The 22,059-nt window shown below is 33.7% G+C and overlaps 1 protein-coding gene across 4 annotated transcripts in view; it reads left to right on the top strand.

The window, feature by feature from the left end:
- Impg2 (interphotoreceptor matrix proteoglycan 2) overlaps window positions 1–22,059 on the top strand; it is an 88,221-nt gene that overhangs the window by 33,611 nt on the left and 32,551 nt on the right. For all 4 annotated transcript variants that reach the window (XM_078044320.1, XM_078044321.1, XM_078044322.1 and 1 more), the window contains exons 7-10: window positions 321–403; window positions 8,930–9,091; window positions 12,743–12,801; window positions 15,448–15,468. In XM_078044320.1, coding sequence (XP_077900446.1) covers window positions 321–403; window positions 8,930–9,091; window positions 12,743–12,801; window positions 15,448–15,468 — 325 coding nt within the window. The remainder of the gene's footprint in view (window positions 1–320; window positions 404–8,929; window positions 9,092–12,742; window positions 12,802–15,447; window positions 15,469–22,059) is intronic.

Genomic DNA, 22,059 nt, shown 5'->3' on the forward strand with positions numbered 1-22,059 from the left:
AACTTTCACCCACTTCCCCTTTCTAGTATAGTTAGTTTGTTCAGTATCTGTTCAGTATCTCCTTAAGGTAGAAACTTTGAATTTCCAACATCTAGCATAGAGCCTGGATTAGAGTAGGGGGTTCAAACAATGCTTGTTGGCTGAGTGATAATCATTTCTTATTCTGGGAGGACTCTATACAAATGTGCCTGAAGATTAAAGTAGACTAAATCTCCAGTATGAAAAAGCAAAGGACTTGCAAGAATGGTTTCTGAAGTCAGTTCCTTATTTCCTGGATACCAATTCTGGGACTAAACTCATGTGTTTGGTTTTTTGCTTAGGTACTGCTCTCAATGTTCCACATCCAGGAGTGGATTCCTATGAAGGTGCCTCAGAGAGCAGCTTGGAGTCCTCAGAGGAGAGTGTGAGTCTTGCTCTGTTTTATTACTTAGTTTCTATACATGCAGGAAGGAAGTTTAGACAAGAGTTAAGAGAGAGTTTATATTTCATTGCTCTAACTACCAGGACTTCATGTGGTGCCTGCTATGAAAATATCACGAATTTTAATACCAATACATTAAAAAAGTCTAATATTGCTTGGAGAACCAAATAACTCATGGGAGAGTTTAGGTGAGAAAGGGCTTCAAATTGCAAATGAAATGACATGAGGCCCAGGAACTCTCATCATGATAAAATTAATCCTTAATAGATCATATCTTAGTGTTCTCCTTTTTAGAGGGAAAGAATATAGGTTTTAAGAGTTTAAAATTCAAAAAGCACTGTGCTTAAAAATGTATAATTAGTATTAGCCTTTCCACTAAACAACATTAAGTCCTATAGCCAAGTATTAAAGAAAAATAAAAAATTTACATACTACCCAGGAAGACAGAAATAGTTTATTAGAAATACTGCTTAATTTTGAGGATCTGTATGTCCCAGATTATTTAATATAGAGCAAATTGGCTGAACATATTTCCTGGAGTGATGCAATTTAGTTACCTTGCCTGTCCCTTCTCAGTATGAACATTTTAATTTATAGGAAATCAGACTGAGTCATCCTGCTTTGGCTCTCTATCTTACCTGTCACCAAACAAATCTGATAGTAACTTGGGATCCCTAGAGTGGATGCCCAAATCAACACTATCCCCCAAAGTACAATTATGTCCAAAGTAGATGATGCTGGAAAATACTGGCATTCAATAAAGGTTAGTGAATGAATTGATAAAAAGTGAGAGTGTCGTTTCAAAACTGAGGTAGAATAGGAAGATTTAGGTCTGGAAACAGTTATAAAATGAGACAGAATTAACTATAATAGAAATGGAGGAACTATATGGAGTCCACTGGAAGGTTAATATCCAAAAATGGAGAGGATAATTTGAGCCAATTAACAAAACCAACAGGAAAACAAAACAGTACAGCTACCCTAACAAGAATTAGACTCTCTGCACCTCTAGTTCAAAATAAACCCCAAGGTATGTCCCTATTTACTATCTCAATGCATGTTCCTATTTACTATCTTAGAAATAATATACTATGTTTCTGTTTTGTTGATAGCTACCCTATAAATTATAATATGTATTTAACTTTACAGGATTTAAGGTTTTAAAAGTCTTTGTTTTTATATTGAGCCATATGAAAACATTAGAACTTAAATGATCTCCCTGCTGACTTACATGATAATTTTCAGTAGTTTTGTTCTCTTTCTCTCCCTCTATCTTTTTAATTCAACAAATTGAAAGTATTGTATTAGATTTGCACAGTTAAAGTTTGTTTTACATTTATAATTTTATTTCTTAAAATTGTGTTTCTGTATTTTAGTCCTCTCTTTTGGGACAATTTTCTTCCTGAAATATATACTTCTGACATTATTTCAGTGACTATCTGTTACTGATACAATTTCAGTTTTTGATCACCTGAAAATTTCTTTACTATTCTTTTATTCAAGAAAGACATTTTAAATATATATTCAATTCTGGCTTGAGGTTTTTGTTTTATCAATCTTTATTTCATTATCTTCTGGTTTTGCTGTTATTACTGAGAACTTAGCTGTTAAGTTCAGCTGTCACTCCCTTTTGGGTATCCCGATTGCTTTCTCTGTTGGCTTTTGAGATCAATTTATTCATTCATGTATGTGTGTGCATGTGTACTTTTCTATTTTGAATTCTGTAGTTTCATAAAAATGAGTATAGATGTGTGCAGGCATCTATGTTGAATATACAGTTCCATACCATAGCAATAAAATGCATGTCACAGAAAAGGAAGTAAAATGGATATTTTTGTTTTCTGGTGCACATACGTATTATATTTATACCATACTATAGTCTATTAAGCGTGTAATAGTATTGTCTTAAAATAGTGTATGTACCTTAATTGAAAATGCTTTATTGTTAAAAAATGTTAGCAACCATCTGATCTTTGGTGAGTTGTAATCTTTTTGCCAGTGGAGGGTCTTGCTTTGATTTTCATGGTTACTGACTGATCAGAGTGTTGGTAGCTGGGGGGTTGGTGAGACTCCTTGATTTATGGGCTGCAGTATGTATATTGAGATGCCAGATGACAACAACATTAATCTCATTATACATCTCCTCCAGAGTTCTTGGGTTACTGGGTATATTTTCAATGAGCGGTAATATTCTGAAAGGAATCTTTTATCTGAGTAGCAGACTCAAAAATGGGCTTAAAAAATTGAGTAAACTGTGTTGTAAACAGGTGTGCTGTCTCCCAGGGTTTTTTATACCATTATAGAACATAGGAAGAATAGATTTAATATAATTCTCAAAGACCTAAGATTTTTTCAGAGTGGTAAATAAACAGAGCTAGCTGCATTAGAGAACTAAAAAGAGAACCAGTCTGTCCTATAAAGTTTTGAAGCCAGACATTGACCACTTCTCTATAACCATGAATATCCCAGATGGCATCTTTTTCCAGTATAAGGCTATTCTATCTACACTGAAAATCTCTTGTTAAATGTGGCCACCTATCTCAATTATCTCAGCTAGATCTTCTAAATACTTGCTGTAGTTTCTATATACTTGCTGCTTCACTTCTTACTTTTATTTTTAAATTTTTATGTATGTAAATTTACATATAGTATAAGTACTTATTTATAATGTGATAAATTATGTACATACATACAATGTATAATGATTAAATTAAGATAATGAGCATTTCTGTTAGCTCAAACACTCATTTTAATGTGTTGGGAATCTTCAAACTCTTCTCATTATTTTGAAATATATTACAAATTTTTATAGACTATATTTACCCTACTTTGTTGTAGAACATCAGAACTAATTTTTCCTCTCTAATTATATTTTTGTATCTGTTATCCAATCTCCTTTCTCTCCACCCTCTCCCCTTTCTTGCCTATGGTGGCCACTATTCTACTCTCTGTTTATATAAGATCAACATTTTTAGTTTATACAAATGAATGAGAACATGTGCTTTTTGCTTTCTGGGTATGGCTAATTTAATTCAATATAATTTATCCAATTCCATTGACTCTGCTGCAAATGACAAGATTTAATTCTTATTTATGGCTGGATAATATTCCACTGTGATTCTAATCCACATTAAAAATTATTCATTCACTCTTGGACACCTTGGTTGATGTTATAACTTGGCCATTGTGCATAGTGTTGCAATAAACATGGACATGCAGGTGTCTTTTTGAGACAGTAATTTCATTTTCTTTGTATTTATACACATAGTGGGATGCTGGTTCATCTAGTAATTTTACTTTCCCTTTTTTGAAGAACTTCCATATTGTTTTTCATAATGGCTGTACTAATTTACGCTGCTTCTGATGGCACATCAGAATTCCTTTCCTCCACATCTTTGTCAGCATTTGTTATATTTTATCTTTTTAGTAATAGTTATTCTGTCTGGGATCAGATGATACCTCATTGTGATTTTAACTTGAATTTCCTTAATGATTAGTGATGTTGAACATTTTTTCACATATGTGTTGGACATTTGTATGTTTTCATTTTAGAAATACATCTTAAGCTTCTTTGCCCATTTTAAAATAAGATTTTTTGTGTTTTTGGCTATTGCCCGAGTTCCTTATATATTCTGAATATTAATCCCTTGTCAAATGAATCCATTTTAAATATTTTTTCCCACTCTGTGGGTTGACTTTTCACTCTATTGATTGTTTTCTTTGCTGCACAGAAGCTTTTTAATTTGATATAATCCCATTATTGCTTTACTTGCATGTACTTTTTGGGGTCTTATTAAAAGAAATCTTTGCCTATACCAACGTCTTTAAGTGTTTTCTTCTAGTAGTTTTATTGTTTTAGATCTTACATTTAGGTCTTTAATTATTTCAAACTATTTTTTATATGAAGAGAGAGAGACAGAGAGGTTTCTAGTTTCATTCTACTACCTATGGATATCCAATTTCCCAGCACTATTTATAGAAGAATCTGTCCTTTCCCCAGTGTATGTTCTTGGGACCTTTGACCAAAATCAATTGGTTTTATGTAAATAAATTAACTTATTGGTCTCTCTTTCATTGGATTGTATTATTTTTATGCTTGTAGCATACTATTTTTTAAAAATATATTTTGAAGTCAGGTACTATGATACGCCTTCAGCTTTGTTCTTTTTGCTCCACATTGCCTTGGCTATTTGGGGTCCTTTGTGGTTCCTCATGAATTTTATGATTGTCTTTCTATTTCTGTGAACAGTTTCATTGGCATTTTGATGGTTATTGCATTAATCTGAGATTATTTTGAGTAGTAAGGACATTTTAATAATATAAATTCTTCCAATCAATGAACACAGAATGTCTAATTTCCTTCTTCAGTATGACCTTTGACCAAAATAAATTGGTTTTATGTAAATAAATTAACTTCTTTTTCTTCCACATACTTGTTAAATGTAACCCTAGATATTATATTTTGATAGGTATTGTGAATGAGATTGCTTCTTTCATTTATTTTTCAACAAGTTTATTGTTAGTATGAGAAAATACTACTTTTATGTATGTTGATTTTGTATACTGCAGTTTTATTGAATTGAGTTCTTGCAATAATTGGGGTGGAGTCTTTAGTTTTTCTATCTATACAATCATGCCATATGTAAACAGGGATAATTTGTCTTCCTCTTTTCCAATTTAGATGCCTTTTATTTCTTTTTCTTGCCTAATTACTGTAGCTAAGGCTTCCAATACAATGTTGAATAAAAGTGAAGCTTGTACTTTTATGTAATGGAAATTGCTTCTTTCCTTAAACCTCATGAACCAACTTCTGCTAGCTTCAAATTTTTCTTCTAAGGCTTCCTCATCTCTGTCAATCAGCCTTCATAAAATTGAAGAAGTTAGAGCCTTGCTGTGGATTAAGTTTTGGTTTAAGTGAATGTTGTGGCTAGTTTGTTCTTCGATCAAGATCACTAAAATTTTCTCTACATCAGCAACAAGGCTGTTTTGCTTTTTTATCATTTGTGCATTTACTGAAGTAGCATCTTAAGATTTCCTTCAAAAAATTTTCTACTGTTCACAACTTGGCTAAATCTTTGGTACAAGAGACTTACTGTTGAGTTCATCTTGGCTTTTGACATGCCTTCCTCACTAACCTTAATAATTTCTAGCTTTTGATTTAAAGCAAGATATATGCAACTATTCCTTTACCTGGGATGTTTTAACCTGGCTTAACTTCAATATTTTTTGTGTCTCAAGGAATAGAAAGGTCTGAGGAAAGAGAGAAATATGGGAGAATGGCCAGGTAGTGGAGCAGTCAAAACATACACATTTGTTAATCAAGTTCACTGTGGTATGTAAATGGGGTTCATGGTGCCCCCAAATAATTATAATAAAAACACAGGGATCATTGACCATAGGTCACCGTAACAGATATAATAATATTAAAGAGCTTGAAATATTGCAAGACTTACCAAATAGTAACACAGAAGCATGAAGTGAGCACATGCTATAGTAGAAAAATTGTACCAATAGACTTGCTTAATGCAGATTGCCACAATCTTTCAATCCATAGCAAATGCAGTATCTGTTAAACATAATAAGGCAAAGTTCTATAAAATGAGATATGTCTGTATTTCTCTTTATTTAGTTTTCTTTGGATTTGTTGTACTGTCTTAATATGAGAGTTTATGCCTTACTTAAATTCTAAGAAATTCTAGCTGAATACCTCTCATGATTAGATGTCTGACTTCCTTGTTGTATCCCTCCTATGTCTTCATTGCTATAACTTTCATTTCTTTGTTGAAATGAAACTGAATGTTGCATTTAATTCTTTCATTTCACTAATTCTTTCTGCAGTCTAGCCTAATATGTTGTTCAAACTGACCATTGATTTTTTAGAATTCTTGCAATATGTGGTAGTTTTGATTTGACTTTGCAGAGTGTACATGCCTTCCACTTTGTGTCTTATCCCTTTTTGGAATTTTAAACTAAAGACTATATAATGAAGGAAAGAAGATGCTTCTTAGAAGCTGCTACCTTTAATATTATATTACCTGTCTGGATTTCTGTAAGCTATCTTTTTTGATTTCTTGGGTTTTTTTCTTCTCTTTTTTTCCTACTTTCTTGCAAACAAGTTAAAAACATAAACAAACAAACAAAAAACCAAAATATCTTCTTCTTCAGCATTTTTAGGTGTTCTGCAGCAGTAAGGTCCAAGTATTTTCTTTTGTAATATTATTAAAATGGAAGTCTCTGCCCCAATTTAGTGTGAGATAAAGTTTAATATAGAACATCCTGTACAACCAGAGAATTGAAATGTTGTACTCTATTTGTGTACAATGAATTTAAATACATTCTGCTATCATGTATAACTAAGTAGAACATATAAGAAAAAAGAAAAAAGTTTAATATAGAAAAATGCAAAGTCTTGTGCAAAATTCCATAAGACTATTGATCTCAGTATGCATCAACAATATGATGCAGTTAATGAAAAAAATAAGGAAAGCTAGTTTTATTTTTTAATATTTATTTTTTAGTTATAGGTGGACATAGTATCTTTATTTTATATTTATATGGTGCTGAGGATTGAACCCAGTGCCTCACGCATACTAGGTGAGCGCTTTACCTCTGAGCCCCAGCCCCAGCCCCAAGCTAGTGTCATTTTAGGTTACATTAATAGAAACACAGAATCTGCTATAAGTAAGGTGGTAGTCCTACCATAATTTAATTGATTAGATCTCACTTGTGGTGCCACAACTACAGAAAATAACAAGATCTTGAGTTTTGAAAGGCTCTTTGGGACTGCAGTTTGTATTTATATCCCAGGTTATAGAGCTTGGATCAATGGTGGAACTTTCAAGAAGGTAATTAGGGTTAATGTTAAAAATTTCCCAACCATTAAAACTTCATGGAAGTATAAAAGTCTGCCTTTGAAAGGCAAACTTGTTTCTTATCATAGCCATTTAAACAGATGGTGAGCAGCCATTTGCCAGGGATATTGTACAAAGAATTTAAGCACCAGAAAGGATGATGAGATCTTCGAGGTTCTTTTCCATTCTGAAGTTTCTAAGTTTTCTGATTATATGATCCACCAAGGAGGAAAAAATGATACAATTTTTAAAAAGCACCTGAATTCTATTCCAGTTGTCTTGACTGGAGTTTTCAGGTTAGTCTTATCCTGGTTTTCTAATGTATCAAAATGGGAGGACTTAGATTAAATGGACTTGTGTGTATATTGCATGCAGCATTTATTACTATAGTGTTTTAGTAGTGAGAGCAAAATTCCATCATTTCTACATTTATTAAATAGTGTTCTTCTGTAAGAGATATTGTTACTTTACTATCTTTTTTGTTCATTCATTTATTTATGTCAGTGTAGATTCATGGATATTTATTTTATTCTTTGTATTATAATCCAATATTTACTTTATTGATCAATTTATTTCAGCTTTTCCCATGGGAACACCTGGATTAGGGAGAACTTAAAAAAATTGTTGAATATAGTTTTTGACTCCACAGACCAACTAACGTTTAAGAAATTACCACTTTTTGAGTTGGTATAGTAGCAAAAATGAATATTCCCAATTATCTCAAAAAGCTATTAATATATTCCTCCCTTCCCCAATATATATCTGTTTGGCTTGATTTTTTTATGTACTTCAATTAAAATAGCATATTGCAATTAATTGAATGCAGAAGTAAAAATTCAGCTATTTTGTATTAAGTTAGATGTTAAAATGCAATATCACTCTTTCTCATAATTTTTATTTGGTAAATATTTATAGGCATAATCCATATAAATCAAATTTTTTGATTTGTTCAATTATTTTTAAAAGTTTAAAGGGACTCCAAAAAGTTTGAGAACCACTCTTCTAGGCTATTTTAGATGATAACTAATTATAGTATGGTCAAATCTTTTTTTACTCACTTTGATGGTTTCCTATGGAAAGATTTCTGCTTTCTCTTGAACTTATTAATGTGTGTTCAAATACGGGGCTGAGGTTATGGTTCAGAGATAGAGCGCTTGCCTAGAACGTGTAAGGCCCTGGGTTCAATCCTCAGCACCACATAAAAAAAATAAATGAATAAAATAAAGGTATTTAAAAAAAGGAAATGTATAAATGCAGTCATTTTAATATTAGGTCTTATCTTAAAGCCTACCCAGTGTATTCTAAAGTGGAATACTACATAAAGTATCATGATCAGAAGTTGGCTTTGATTTGGCACAATGTCTGGAACTTTGTAGGCAATTAATAAATATTTGTTAGCCAGTGGCTCCGGAGGCTGAGTCAGGAGGATTGCGAGTTCAAAGCCAACCTCAGCAAAAGCGAGATACTAAGCAACTCAATGAGACCCTGTCTCTAAATAAAAATACAAAAAATTGGGCCGGGAATGTGGCTTAGTGATCAAGTGCCCCTGAATTCTATCCCCAGTACCCAAAACAAGCAAACAAACAAACAAACAAATAAATATCTGTTAATGGAATGAATAAACACTGACATTTATTGCTCTTTTCTAAAAATCCAGATTAGCAATGAAATTGAGAATGTGACAGAAGAGCCCACAAAACCAGCAGCTGAACAGGTTGCAGAATTCACTATCCATCTTCTGGGAAAGCAATACAAGGAAGAACTACAGGATCCCTCCAGCTCCTACCACCAACACCTTGCAGAAGAGTTTATTTCAGAGGTATGTAATTTGCTGTTTGTTTCTGTAAACAAGATAGTTTCTTAAGGATTAAGTTTTCCACATTCACAATAATATTTATGGATAGGTTTAGTTGTCAGCCTGCTTTGTTCTGGGGTGGTGACTTAGATGTTTCTTCAGAATGCTTTATGAAAGGTACACAGATAAGTCCTTTACTAGAAACAGTATCCTTCCATCTGCTAACAAATAAATGCTCTTTCCAGCTTTTGCTACATGGCCAAGGAAGACAGATTTATGGCCTGGTTTCGACTTGACAATATTAGCAGAAATGAGCATCTCTGAGAAACTATGCGCACTGTAATACTTTTCTTGAGGAAACATTAAATTTGATTTCTTTGAATCTTTAGTATTATTTTTTTCTTAGGCTGAAATTTTTTGAGTAGTTAACACATAAATAATCTATAGTACCAAAGTTTAGAGGCACAAAAAGGTATATAGTAAAAGAAATTTCCCTTCTTTGTTCCTTTGTAAGGTGTATTTTTTTTTAAAAAAGGTACTATTTAAAGAATGATGAATTAGAATCTCTCATAAATTTACTTTCTGGAAGAATTCTGTATAGGACTTGAACTCAAGATTCTTCCAGTTAAAAATGACACATACTTGGCCCCCTTCTGGAGTGTCTTGGTTCCTATGGAGTAAGGTATTGAATCCCATACACCCCTCTCTGTCTGAGGACAAGGTACATCATTCCTTCCTGTTTATCTCTTTTCCAGTCCCTCTTGATTGGGTTGTCCTTGGCTAAATTTGTCAATTCCATTACCCTGGATTAATTTCCTTCCCCAGGCACTATGTCCAGATGGGAATAAAAATATGCATCTCTCAGCCAAACAGCATCATTGTAGCCTACCACCAGACATGGGGAGTGTAGGCCAGACAATCCATTTTCCTAGCTGTGCAGCCAAGTTGCAGGCTGTATGGTATGTGGAAGAAATGTCAGCCAGGCCGGTGGCCACCTGGCATCAGATAGTATCTTGGATTGGTGTCTGGTTCTTTTTGCCTTTGGATTAAGGAACTTTTAATAAGTCTTAGTGTTTGGGTAAATAATTACACAGAACGACTGCAGATTTAGAAAAAGTCTAGAATATTCTGAAAACACCTCCAGGAGAGAATGATAGCGGTAGTTAATGGAATGAGGTGATTTGAGGATGATGAAAGGCCTGGGCCCACCATGAAATACCTTTTCTCTGCCTCTCTCTCTCTACCACCATCCTCACCTTATCTAGAGTGAAATGTCAATCAATAGTTACTCCTGTGAAGAACAGCAGAAGCAGGGGTTGTGTCTCTGAAGGATCTTGTCATGGTATTTCCTGAAAACTGAAAGGGCTCCTCTAATTCTTTCCTTTCAGGGTATAGTCATACTGATTTTTTTTCTCAACCTGGCTTCGAAAACACACTAGGAGAAATAAAGCCTGTTTGGAGGAGATAAAGTTAATGTTGAGGAGCTAGTACACATTTCCTTTTCTTTCCTTTATTATTCTTCTTTTTTTTTTTAAAGAGAAAGGTGAGAGGAAGAGGTGGTATGATGAACTTGGGACAACACTAAGTATGATGTCAGAGTTTAAAAAGAGCGTGATGACTTTGGGAAGGTACCTTAAGGCAGTCACTGAACCCATGTAGTTCCCTAGCATGGTGCTTTTTATAGAAGGATACAGTGCTTCTACAAGCTGCTTCCTTTTTGTCTGTCCACAGCATCCATGTGGATAAGTATCTTCATTTAACAGACAAAGTTCAAGAGGCCCAACTTGTTCTTGTTCTTTTAGCTTTTTTTGAAGCAGATTGTAAAATCAGGTCTCTTTCTACTTTTCAAAGGGTTTCTTCCTTTATATTGTACAGAAACCCCTTTGTTTTAATTCAAGGGAGAAGTTGGGGTGAATTTCACAGTTTTTCCAGTTCTGATCCTAATTCTAGAGTATACTCACCATGAAGAAGAGAAAAAGGAAGATAAAAAGTTTAATTCAGTGAAAAATATATGGGCTTTAGTATTAGAGAGATTTGAGGTTAAATAAATAAACTCTGATTCAGTCACCAAATATGTGATTCTGGCCAAATTGATTGACATTTTAGTGTGTCAGTTTTCTCATCTATAAAATCAGGTTAATATATATATCTTGGAAGTGTTGCAAAAATCAGAAGTAATATTGCAAAGACTCAGTACTCAACTCAATAAATTGTGCCTATTATTAATATTGGTATTTATAAGGTGGAATGACTTATTGTCCTGGATTCCTGTGCAGTATTAACTAGATGTGAAGAATTAGAAGACCTTTACATGTTTAGACTTAAGAGATGGCATGGCCCAGGCCTTAGATGGGTTTTGTAATAATAATAATGTGTAGTAGGACAGCATTTTGAGGATTTCTTGTACATTCATTGTAATATTACAAAAGTTAATATGGTAGATTTCAGTATTAGTGTTATAAAGGAAGGCTTATACATGGCCAAATCTACCAGCAAACAGAGCTGGGCCCAACTCTCAGACTCATGATTCCTAGTTCTACAAATTCCACCTCTGTCTCCATCCTGCAAGAATTTATTCTTTCTTCTAAAAAAATAAAACAAGGTAAGTTACTATAGACAAAACGTTTCACGAGTTTAAATCCTTTATTTTTAAGGCATGATGGTCTTTAGTGAATTAAAATTTAAAAATTTTCCCCTTTTCTGATTATGTGAAAATTTGGTTAAAAGCAGATATCCAGAGATGGTCCAAAATTTGTTAACTTATTTCCCCTGTTCTACTGATGGCCCCATAGTAACCTATATGTTTAGCCATCTTCTGAAATGTTATGGATAAAGTGTTCAGTTTTGTTAAAATATGTGTTTTTGTAGTTTTGCATAATCTGATCATTTTTAGATCTTAGTCTAGTCTAGCATTCCTTTTTACATCTCCAGCCACTAAGCTCACATGGAGTTAAATGGCTAGATTTTAAAGACTTAGTATGAAAACCAGCTCCTGTGGTGTGATGCTCATAAATTGATCTTTTGACCAGTTGGGTTATCTGGCTACTACTACTTAACTACCTCCTTGACAGCCAGTTGGCAAGGCCTCTGTCCTGTGGCTAACTCAGGGCTTGTATACCCCATTTAAATGCTGAACTGTGTTCATGGTTCTCTTGTGTTGTAGGAACAGGAAGCAGATGCCACCAGACACTTTCACACTTACAGAAAGCAGACACTTGACTCTTTGTCAATTTGTGTGCTGGGGCCAAATTTCTAATCCAAAACAATATTTTAAAATGCTTATATTATAGCTTCTTTTGAAATGAATGCCTTTTTTCACATTTTACCACATGAAGAAAAAATATCAGTGCATTGCCAATAAGAAGTGGTTTTTTTTTTTATAATTTGGAAAAATTAATATTAAAATACATTAAATCCTTAAAAGGCAAAATGAAAAAGAAAAAAAGTGGCAGTTTTCTGATAAATGACATTTTCTATCATTCTAACTATTGTTTTATATATAAAACAATATATATAACTTATACATAAACATAGATATAAACATAGATATGTTTATATCTATGTTTATGTATAAGTTCCTAATAGTTGTAAACAGTATTTTTTTATTCTACTCTTATAAACCTTTTATATGTACTTTCCCATATTTCTCATAGTTATAATTTTTACTTTCAACAGATTGAAAATGCCTTTACTGGATTACCAGGCTACAAGGATATTCATGTTCTTGAATTTAGGTAAATGGATTTACTCTAAAACTTCATGTGGTTAGTAGTACTCTTTCTTCCCAATGGACTATCCTTTTTATTTATCACATAGACTTTACTAGGTAATGCTATAATTCAATGTTCTTATGGCAAATTAGTATTCATTTTTAATGCTAGAATTTCAAGAGAGGAAATTGAGTTAGAAATAAGTTAAAATAACATATTTAAGGAAACACGCTAGGCCTGTATTTGGACCAGGGTAAGAGTTTAGGAATTTTGGTCTGCAGCTTATTGCTGACAAGTTATACAGCTCTTATTTGGCTCTGATGGGACCCTAGGACAGGGTTGGATGTGATCTCAGCATCCTCCTAAAGATTATCAATTTTCTACTAAGATGACAATTTATGTCTTGATATAAGGCCATTCTGGAAGGGATGCATTAGTCTTCATTTCAAACATAACAGTTCCAAGTAAATCAGAGCAACCTCTTTCAAAGACATTTCTTCCCTGCTTAAGACTCATAGCATAATACTTGGGAATATTTATTGGCTAATGACTTTGTATGGGAAACTTCACATACGTGATGTGGTTTAGTCTTTAACCTTCTTAGGACAGATATTTTTAATATTCAGAGGATTAAACAAGTTTAAGGGGATGAAATAGCACAAAAAGAGCTTGTTAAATGGGAGTGGAGGAAGAACATTGAAACAAGGTAGCTGACATTATCGTTCTTGCTCTTAGCTTTCATCTTAGGCATAGACATAGTACTGTGAGTTGGGCAGTTGGGTGATAGCTGTGACCCAGTTACTGGATTCTAGGAGCACAGATTGGGGCACTGTGCAATATGACAACATAATTAACAGTACATCTATCTCAACTTTGGCATGTTTTTGTCCAATATTCTGAGTTTATGAGAAATACCACTAAGCACTTATAGAGCAGTTAGTGTTCCAAGCAATGTGTGTGTATGTGTGTGTGTGTGTGTGTCTGTGTGTGTGTGTGTCTGTCTGTCTGACTAGTTTGTATAGAACTTATTCTGTCTATATATCTTTACTTTTTCTTTTTCTGATAAGAAAACCAGAGCACAGGAAATTTAAATAATTTACTTAATGGCCCTCAGCTAGTTAGTGGCACATGCTTAGTGAAGAGAGACCCTGCATGCTAAATTGATCTACCTACTCTCCTGCCAAGACCAGTTCTCCCAATTCAACTTTAGCAGTTTTCACAGATTGCTGCCTTTGCTTGTGACTAAGCTTAAGTGGGAACCTAAGAATGTGAAGCCTTTGAAGACCTCTCTCATTTGGCAGCATGTGAAAGGCAACAGGGCCTTTGGAGTGAATTTGCTTGGCTTTGAATCCTGCCTTTGTGCTTCTGGCTGGATGGCTTGGGTATATTATTAGATCTTAACTTTTCATTTGTAAAAAAAGAAATTTATTAACTCTGCTTTGCTTAAAAAATGCTTTTGAAATACTTTGAACAAATTCTTGGTTTCTTTGTTCCTTAGGTTTTTATGTGGAACATATAAATGTATCCTTAATGAATCCTGATGAGCATCCAGTGAATTAATTTTTGTTAAATGCTTAACATATTTTTGGCACATGGAAAGTTCTATTTTTGTGTGTATTTTATATAAAATAAATACTAAGGGCTGGGAAATATCCTATCAGTCATTCTGACCTTTTGCTACTCTTAGAGCCTTATGGTATAGAACCTGATTAACTGAGTTTTCTCTTTCTTTACATTCATATTTCATTTAAATTTAATGTCGTGCCATTCCATGAATGAGTCTATTAACCACAAATGTCACTCTAATCTGTATTTCTCAACTGGGAGTATCCCATGAGACAAATTGGTGTTTGCCTTCTTTTACTGTTATTGGGGAGACTAGTTTGTATAGAACTTATTCTGTATTTTAATGTCTCCATGCCTGGGTTTCAGGAGATGATCTGTGATTCCTTTGTTCTCTGTTATGGTCTATATAAACTTCTTTCTGGATATGCATCCTCATTTTGGTGAAGCATTAAAAAATGTATGGAAGAGAATTTCATTGATTTTGTGCATGTGTGAAAGTATCCATAATTGATCCTTCTGTGGGGTAAATAGTTTCAGTAGGCATGGAATTCTGGTTGGAAAGTAATTTTCCTTTAGAGTTTTAAAGTTATTGCTCTATTTTTTGTTGTTATTCTAGAAAATGTTCATTTCAATTTATGAGTCCCTTTCCCCTAGGGTTAAAGGATCATATCTTTTTTAGTAAGGTCTGAAATTTCTGAATGTTTTATTTTAGTACAGATCTGTACATTTGATTTTCTTTTCATTTATTATAATACTATTGCATCTCAAAAAAGAAGATTCCCAATTTTAATGCCCCAAACAGAAATTCTATGATCTACTGAAAAGTTTATTTATAAACCACATATTAATTATTTCAACTATTTTAAAAGAAAAGTTTAAAAGACTAAAAACTATTGGTTTTAAAGTAGAATATTTTCTTCACTTTTTTTCACTTTCTTCAGTCTGTAGGAATTTGTCGATACTGCTACTATACAAGTATTTTCATTTAAGAAGGCATTTCAAAGAAAATCAGAAGAAATATATAAATAACTTGTACCTTGAGGAATTATGTGACAATTACAACTGTCTTGAACTCTGATTAACACTTGTCATCTTCATTTTCAGGTTCCCTAAGGATAATGGCAGGTAAAATACTTTTGGCACTTTCTGTGTTGTCCTTCTAATCAGGAGGTAGTTTAGAAAACATGTCAGCCCTAGGTCCAGGGGAGCGTGACTCAATTCTTTAGTCATTTCCAGTTTCACTGCTGTCTCCTTATAGATCAGGGGCTGGCAAGCTTTTTCTGATAGAATTGTTGGTAAACTCTTGGTAAATATATAAGACTTCACAGGCCATATAGTCTGAGGTAGAAGTAGACATAGGCAATATAATGTAAACTAAAGAGCCTTGTTGTGTTCCAGTGAAACTTTATATATGCTAATATCTAAACTTCATGTAATTTCAAATTTCACAAAATATTCTTTTAAAAAATTATTTTCAACCATTTAAGATGTAAGATCCATTTTTTTTATGAACAGTAGACTGAATTCCACTCACAGACTATGGAGTTCATAAACTCCTTGTATAGGCTGATGACTGCCAAATACTTTAAATATTGAGTTATGCTTAATTCAAATAGAAATAATAACTTGCATTCATGAAAATGTCACTCAATAATATAGTCAAGGGTACTTTAAGTCATAAATGAAGGTGAGAAACTGATACCTATAATAGTTCATTTGTAAAAACATCTGATCTCAGAATTTTTTAGAAGCATAATATAAAGCACAATTAATACACCTTTTGAAGATTTTTTGTCATTTTTATCTTTGTATTCCAAATTTATTTTTTCTTGGAAGCCTAATAATTTGGGAAACTGCATAGAAAAATGAGTGACTCTTGGTTTCTATTCTCTAGGAATGTACCATCTAATGAAAAGGGCTTTCAGACTTATGTCAAAGTGTTAGTTCTTATTTTTTTAAATTTTATCATCTCAGTATCCCTATGAGTTAGTAAAAATGAGAATGAATATTTTCTCTTTGGAGCGGAGGAAATTTTACTTCAGTAAGGCAAATTGACTTAAGGCAAATTGTTGCCCTAAGTTATATGACTAGGAGATATCAGATATTTTGACCAAGTTAATCAGAATTTGTTTTTTCAGTGTATGCAAACTGCTCTGTGTATATGTATTATAGGTATATCTGCTGAGGTCTGCACTCAGCCCAAAGGCCATATTGTTTAATTGCTGTCCTCTTGGGGTGATTAGAATGTTAAAACAAACCTAGATCTTGACGCTAACCATATGATAAAAAGAATGGTATCCATTTGTTGAGTGCCAGTAGCCCTGCATAGGGGCACAGACAACAATTCAATATGAAGCCATTAGATTTTATGATAGAATTCTTGGAACTTTTTGGTTTACTTTAAATCTGAGTTGTATATGAATAACTGTGTGGTACAACAATGTTCTTTATAGGACACATACCCTTTTCTCTCTCTCCTCTAAGCATTTGTACTTGCTCATTATGTTGTTAGCAGGATCCATTTGAAGTAAGTCAATAATGTAAATATGGTAAAGACACTATAACTTCAGCTTCCGGCTTTGAAAGTTTATGCCTTCTTCTTAGAAGAACCAGGAATGTCTGAGTTTCTTTGAAATATCCTTATTTTGGTTGATCTTGATGAAATGTGATACCACTATTTTTTACTTTAAAAAAATCTGCAATCAGGGCATTGAGATGAGAGAACAAGAAAGGGTGAACTTCTCCACGTGACTGAGGTTTCTGGAAGTAGCTGTCAGACACAAATTCTTTTCTATTTATAACTGTTTCAGACCAGTTCAGAAGATGAAACACACTGGTTAACTTGGAGTTATGAGGGCAGAGAGCCAGCACAACTTTCTTCAGTCAGATAGTGGTTTACCTACCAGTATGTATTCTATGTATGGACTTCCTTGTCCTCTTGGCTTTCTTTTAATCTGTCCTTCATCCTGAGACATCTTTGTACCCTATCACTGGGTCAGAACTCAGCCTGTTCTAGGTCACAGTGAAGTTCTTGGCCTTAGCTAAGAATACACTTTTGTACTTCAAATATTTCTTTGAGTTCTCTTTCCAGGACAAAACATGGTAATAAATTATAGTACCTCTCTGAGTTATATTATCTTTTTTTTTTTCCTGGCACTGGGGATTTAATCCAGGGTCATTTTACCACTGAGCTACAACCCCAGCAATTTTTATTTTTTTATTTTGAGTCACTGGGATTACAGGCATGTGTTAACACACCTGGCTTCATTTTATCTTCTTTAATAAATTTATAATTAATAGACAAGTTTGATTATAATAGAAGTATTATTTTGAGATGTCCAATAGAAACAATGGATGGCAAATAATATTTTGCCAGCAAATAATAAGGCTAGTAATGTAACCTAGATTGCCCGATTTGCATAGCTTTCTACATTTGGGGGAATTTCTTTTGATCTCTTCCTTGTAATATTTAAAATCCACATAAGGCACATGGCAAGTCTCTATAAAATGCCTGGCTCTCCTGGTCTGATGCCCTACATAACTCAGTAACCAATTCAAGTACTAATTGGCATAGCTTTTCCTCCTTTCATCTCTGTTCTCTCTTCCTCCACCCCTCCTTTTCTTCCTTCTTTCTTTCTTCCTTTATTTTTTTCCTTCTTTTTTCCCCTTTTCTTCCACCACTTCATTCTGTTGTTGAGATATGTTATACACTACAAATAAATGAAATAGGTCATGCACGCATCCCAAGGAGATGCCCAACTTTTTGGATATGATGGTATGGTCTTTCCTGTTGAGCTTGGCAAGAGGATGTACATCCTCACAGAGTTGGGCTATGGCCCTAAAACGATGTCTCTAAAATGACTACCAATAAGATACACACATCTGAAGGTAATATCTATGCTCTGTATGGTGAAAATTATTCTTTTTATATGTAGAGAGTGAAAATGCTTCAGATTAATTACATAATACCATTTAAGTGGTACAAATTCTGTTCAATTATCTACCTGTCTTTGCAAATAAAACTTACAATTGTTTTCTTTTCAAAAGTATTTATTGAACTACTCTGAGCCAGGCTTAAGTTCTAGACGTTTGGGACACAGAGATGAATAATTATTGTGCCTATACAGTTGATGGGAAAGATAGAACAGGATCATAGACTCGTATCTTCAGTGGTAGAAAGGGGGTAGACAAGACAGTGAAATGAGATGACATCATTACCCTGAGTACACGTATGAAGACAAGAATGGTGTGAATATACTTTGTATGCAACCAGAGATATGAAAAATTGTTCTCTATATGCGTAATATGAATTGTAATGTGTTTTGCTGTCATATATAATAAAGTAGGATAAAAAATAAATTAATACAAAAAGAAAGAGGTTTCCCAGGGAGGTGACATCTGAACTATGGCAAATAAAGAAATACCCAGATGAAGAAGGTGTGTGTATGTTTGTCTATGTGTATGTGAAAGATATATGAGATGAGAGGCAATAATAGGTATTGCAGAGAGAAGGAAACAGGACATGCAAAGATCTAGAGGCAGAGCAATGTGTGGTACCTGTGGTCAGCCAGTTCATCAGAATGACTGAAGGTTTATAAAGAGCAATGGGAAGTATGGTGTGGTAAGTTCTGACCAGTAGATGTCTCTCTTACTATTTGATTCCACCTTGGAACAATCCCTTGGTTATTTTAGCATATTTTACTGTATTTCTTTCCTTATAAAGAAAGATTAGAAATTACTCATGGCTCGACATATTTTAATGTGCAAAATTAAAAGGATTTAATTGTTAAAAGGATTAAGGGATGTTCTAGATGTACAACAGATTTTTTTTTTTTTTTTAAGCACTTAGAGTATCAGTGTCAAGAGGAATCAGCTACCATTTTTAAAACCCCTATACCACCTCTGTAGAAGAGGCAGCTTTTCAGGTCTGGAAGGAAAATAGATTTGAAGAAACTCAGTGGTTCTCCTCCCTGATTAAAACAAACAACTTAAAAAAAAGCCTTTATATGCTAACAGGGACAAATGTATCAAAGAGGTTTGATTGTTGGTATAGCAGGTGAGGTGTCACCTTCATGGCAACTCCTGTAATCCAGAGTGTCATTGGCACCAGGCAGGTCTGGGCAAGTCCAAAATCAGCCAGTACTCTCAGGAAGGTCTCTTAAGACCAAGCATGTTTCCCAAGCCACAAAAGACAGAATTCTTTAGGATGTCCATTGACTTATCTAGAAGGAGGCATGCATTTGCCAACTGTCCAGTTATAGCATTGACTGGCTCATGCATTCTCTCTCAACAGGAAAATTTATAGGGATTTACAATTGAAAGTTCACTTTGCTAATTTGAGATCAGGAAGAGGAAATTAGACGATCTTAAAGACCAGCCTCCTCAAGCTGTGAGAGTTTGTTGTATCTGTCTACAATCTACAGTTGTACCTTATAAGGAAGCTTCAGTACTCTGGTCAGAAATTTTACACTAAACAGTAACATAAATTATTTACCAGTTCTTTTTTTTTCTCCATGATATCACCCTCATTTTTCTGATACTTTTTCTTTAGATACGTAAATAATTTGGATAGTCTTAAGTTTTCTTTTTTTTTTTCAGATAAGTATAGATTTCTGTTCATCTAGTAGACTGTGGTGCTTCTCACTGCTAGTAACAAGCTGAATATTAGGGATATAATCTGAAAAAGAAAAAGGTAGTCATGTTACCTAGGCTGCTGGAGTCCCAAATAACTGGATTTGGTTGCCTGCCCACAAATCAGAAATAGAGAAAAAGACATAAAAAGGAAAAATGAATTTAATCACAGTTTGATCAAAACAGATGTCTTTTTCCTTTCTACAGAGAGGTTACAATTTATAGGAACAAAATTCAGAAAGTGTATGCATGAAGATTTAACTAGACTGTGCTAGCCAGAGATAGGTTATAATTCCAATTTTGTTGGCACCCTCCAGGGCCAGGGGGGCACCTTCTCAGTTTCCATTCTCAGGAAGCTGGGATGGAAAAAATTCAGGTTACCAGGAAATGGGAGAGGAAAAAAGAAAAACAATTTGTGGTTTTTAATTTCAAAGGGGCCCCTTTATAGTCACTGTAACAAAATCTTTTTACAAAACAATGAAGACTATAATCAAGGATATATATGAATATATAAATAAGTTAAGAGAAAGATACATTTAATTTATTCTTATACTTTGAGAGTCATTTTGCTGCCATGAAATGTCTGAAGTAGCAGATGGCTTCCGTTGCACATCTGTTTGGCATTGCTTACCTCTGGAAGGTACTGGTCTCCTTTCCTCTGGAGGGATCTTTGTATGGCTTGCAGGCTACTGTGTGATGGCTGTGTACAGAGACAGTCTGGACAGGCACAGTGGTGACTAGCACAGAGCCGTCCTCAGAATGACTTTTTCTGATAATAGTTTTGTTAAAGCTACTGAGAGTGTAGCATAGTAGTTCAGAATGCAGGGGCTGGAGTCAGACAGATCTGTTTAAACCCTGACTTTGCCACATCTTTATGATGAATTTTAAAAAAGTCTTTTAATTTCTTTAAAGCTCTGTTTCTTTAACAATATGCTGAAGGCAAAGCCTTTTTTCTTCAGGTTATTATGAAAATAATAATGTAAAATGCCTGTCACATTGTTAGATTTATAAAATGTTAGGTTTTAGTTAGGAGAAATTTGACTGAGAGTCAAGGAATATTCCTATTTGCTTTAAAATTTTGTATTCTGTGTTATTTCTCCCAAATGACTATTTAAGAAAATGTCAAATAACATGTTAACTCCTACTTAATTACATATGTTTTACTTTCTCTCCTTTATTCTCTTTGCTTAGGCTTTCTTACTATCCACTTTTTCATAATTCCCAAGTTATTTTTAGCACTTATTAAGGTTTCATTTAATTAATTAATGAGAGTCAGCAAAAGAAAAAGAGAGAGTTTCTACAGCATTTGAAAAGCAGAAACTTTATATAGTTAATTGGGAAAGGATATGTAAGTTAGACACAAAGCTGTTTAATGTCATGAAGGGCAGTGAAGTCATAAACTTTGGAGTTATCTTTCCTGCCAAGTTTTAATTTTTTAATTTAAAGTTTTAAAGTTTTTCTTGCACAATAATTAACTATGGTTTAGTACTTAATTTTCAACAACCATAATAAAAATTTATAAGATGATTTACCATTACTGGGAGGACTTAGAAAGACTTTTTGAAATCAGGGAGGAGAAATGCTAATGGGGAAAGATCTTCTTTTCCTATTTTTATACCTTTAATTTCTTTTGTCTGTCTAATTGCTCTGGCTAGTATTTTGAGAACTAAATTGAATAGAAATGTGAGAGAGGGCATCCCTGTCTTGTTCCAGATTTTAGAGGGAATGCCTTCAGTTTTTCTCCATTTAGAATGATGCTAGCCTGAGGCTTAGCATATATAGCTTTTACAATGTTGAGGTAAGTTCCTGTTATCCCTAGTTTTTCTAGTGTTTTGAACATAAAGGGATGCTGTACTTTGTCGAATGCTTTTTCTGCATCTATTGAGATGATCATGTGGTTCTTATCATTAAGTCTATTGATGTGGTGAATAACATTTATTGATTTCCGTATATTGAACCATCCTTGCATCCCAGGGATGAATCCTACTTGATCATGGTGCACAATTTTCTTGATATGCTTTTGTATTCGATTTACCAGGATTTTATTGAGGATTTTTACATCTAAGTTCATTAGAGATATTGGTC

Source organism: Ictidomys tridecemlineatus, chromosome 3 (genome assembly GCF_052094955.1).
Source record: "Ictidomys tridecemlineatus isolate mIctTri1 chromosome 3, mIctTri1.hap1, whole genome shotgun sequence".
NCBI lineage: Eukaryota > Metazoa > Chordata > Mammalia > Rodentia > Sciuridae > Ictidomys > Ictidomys tridecemlineatus.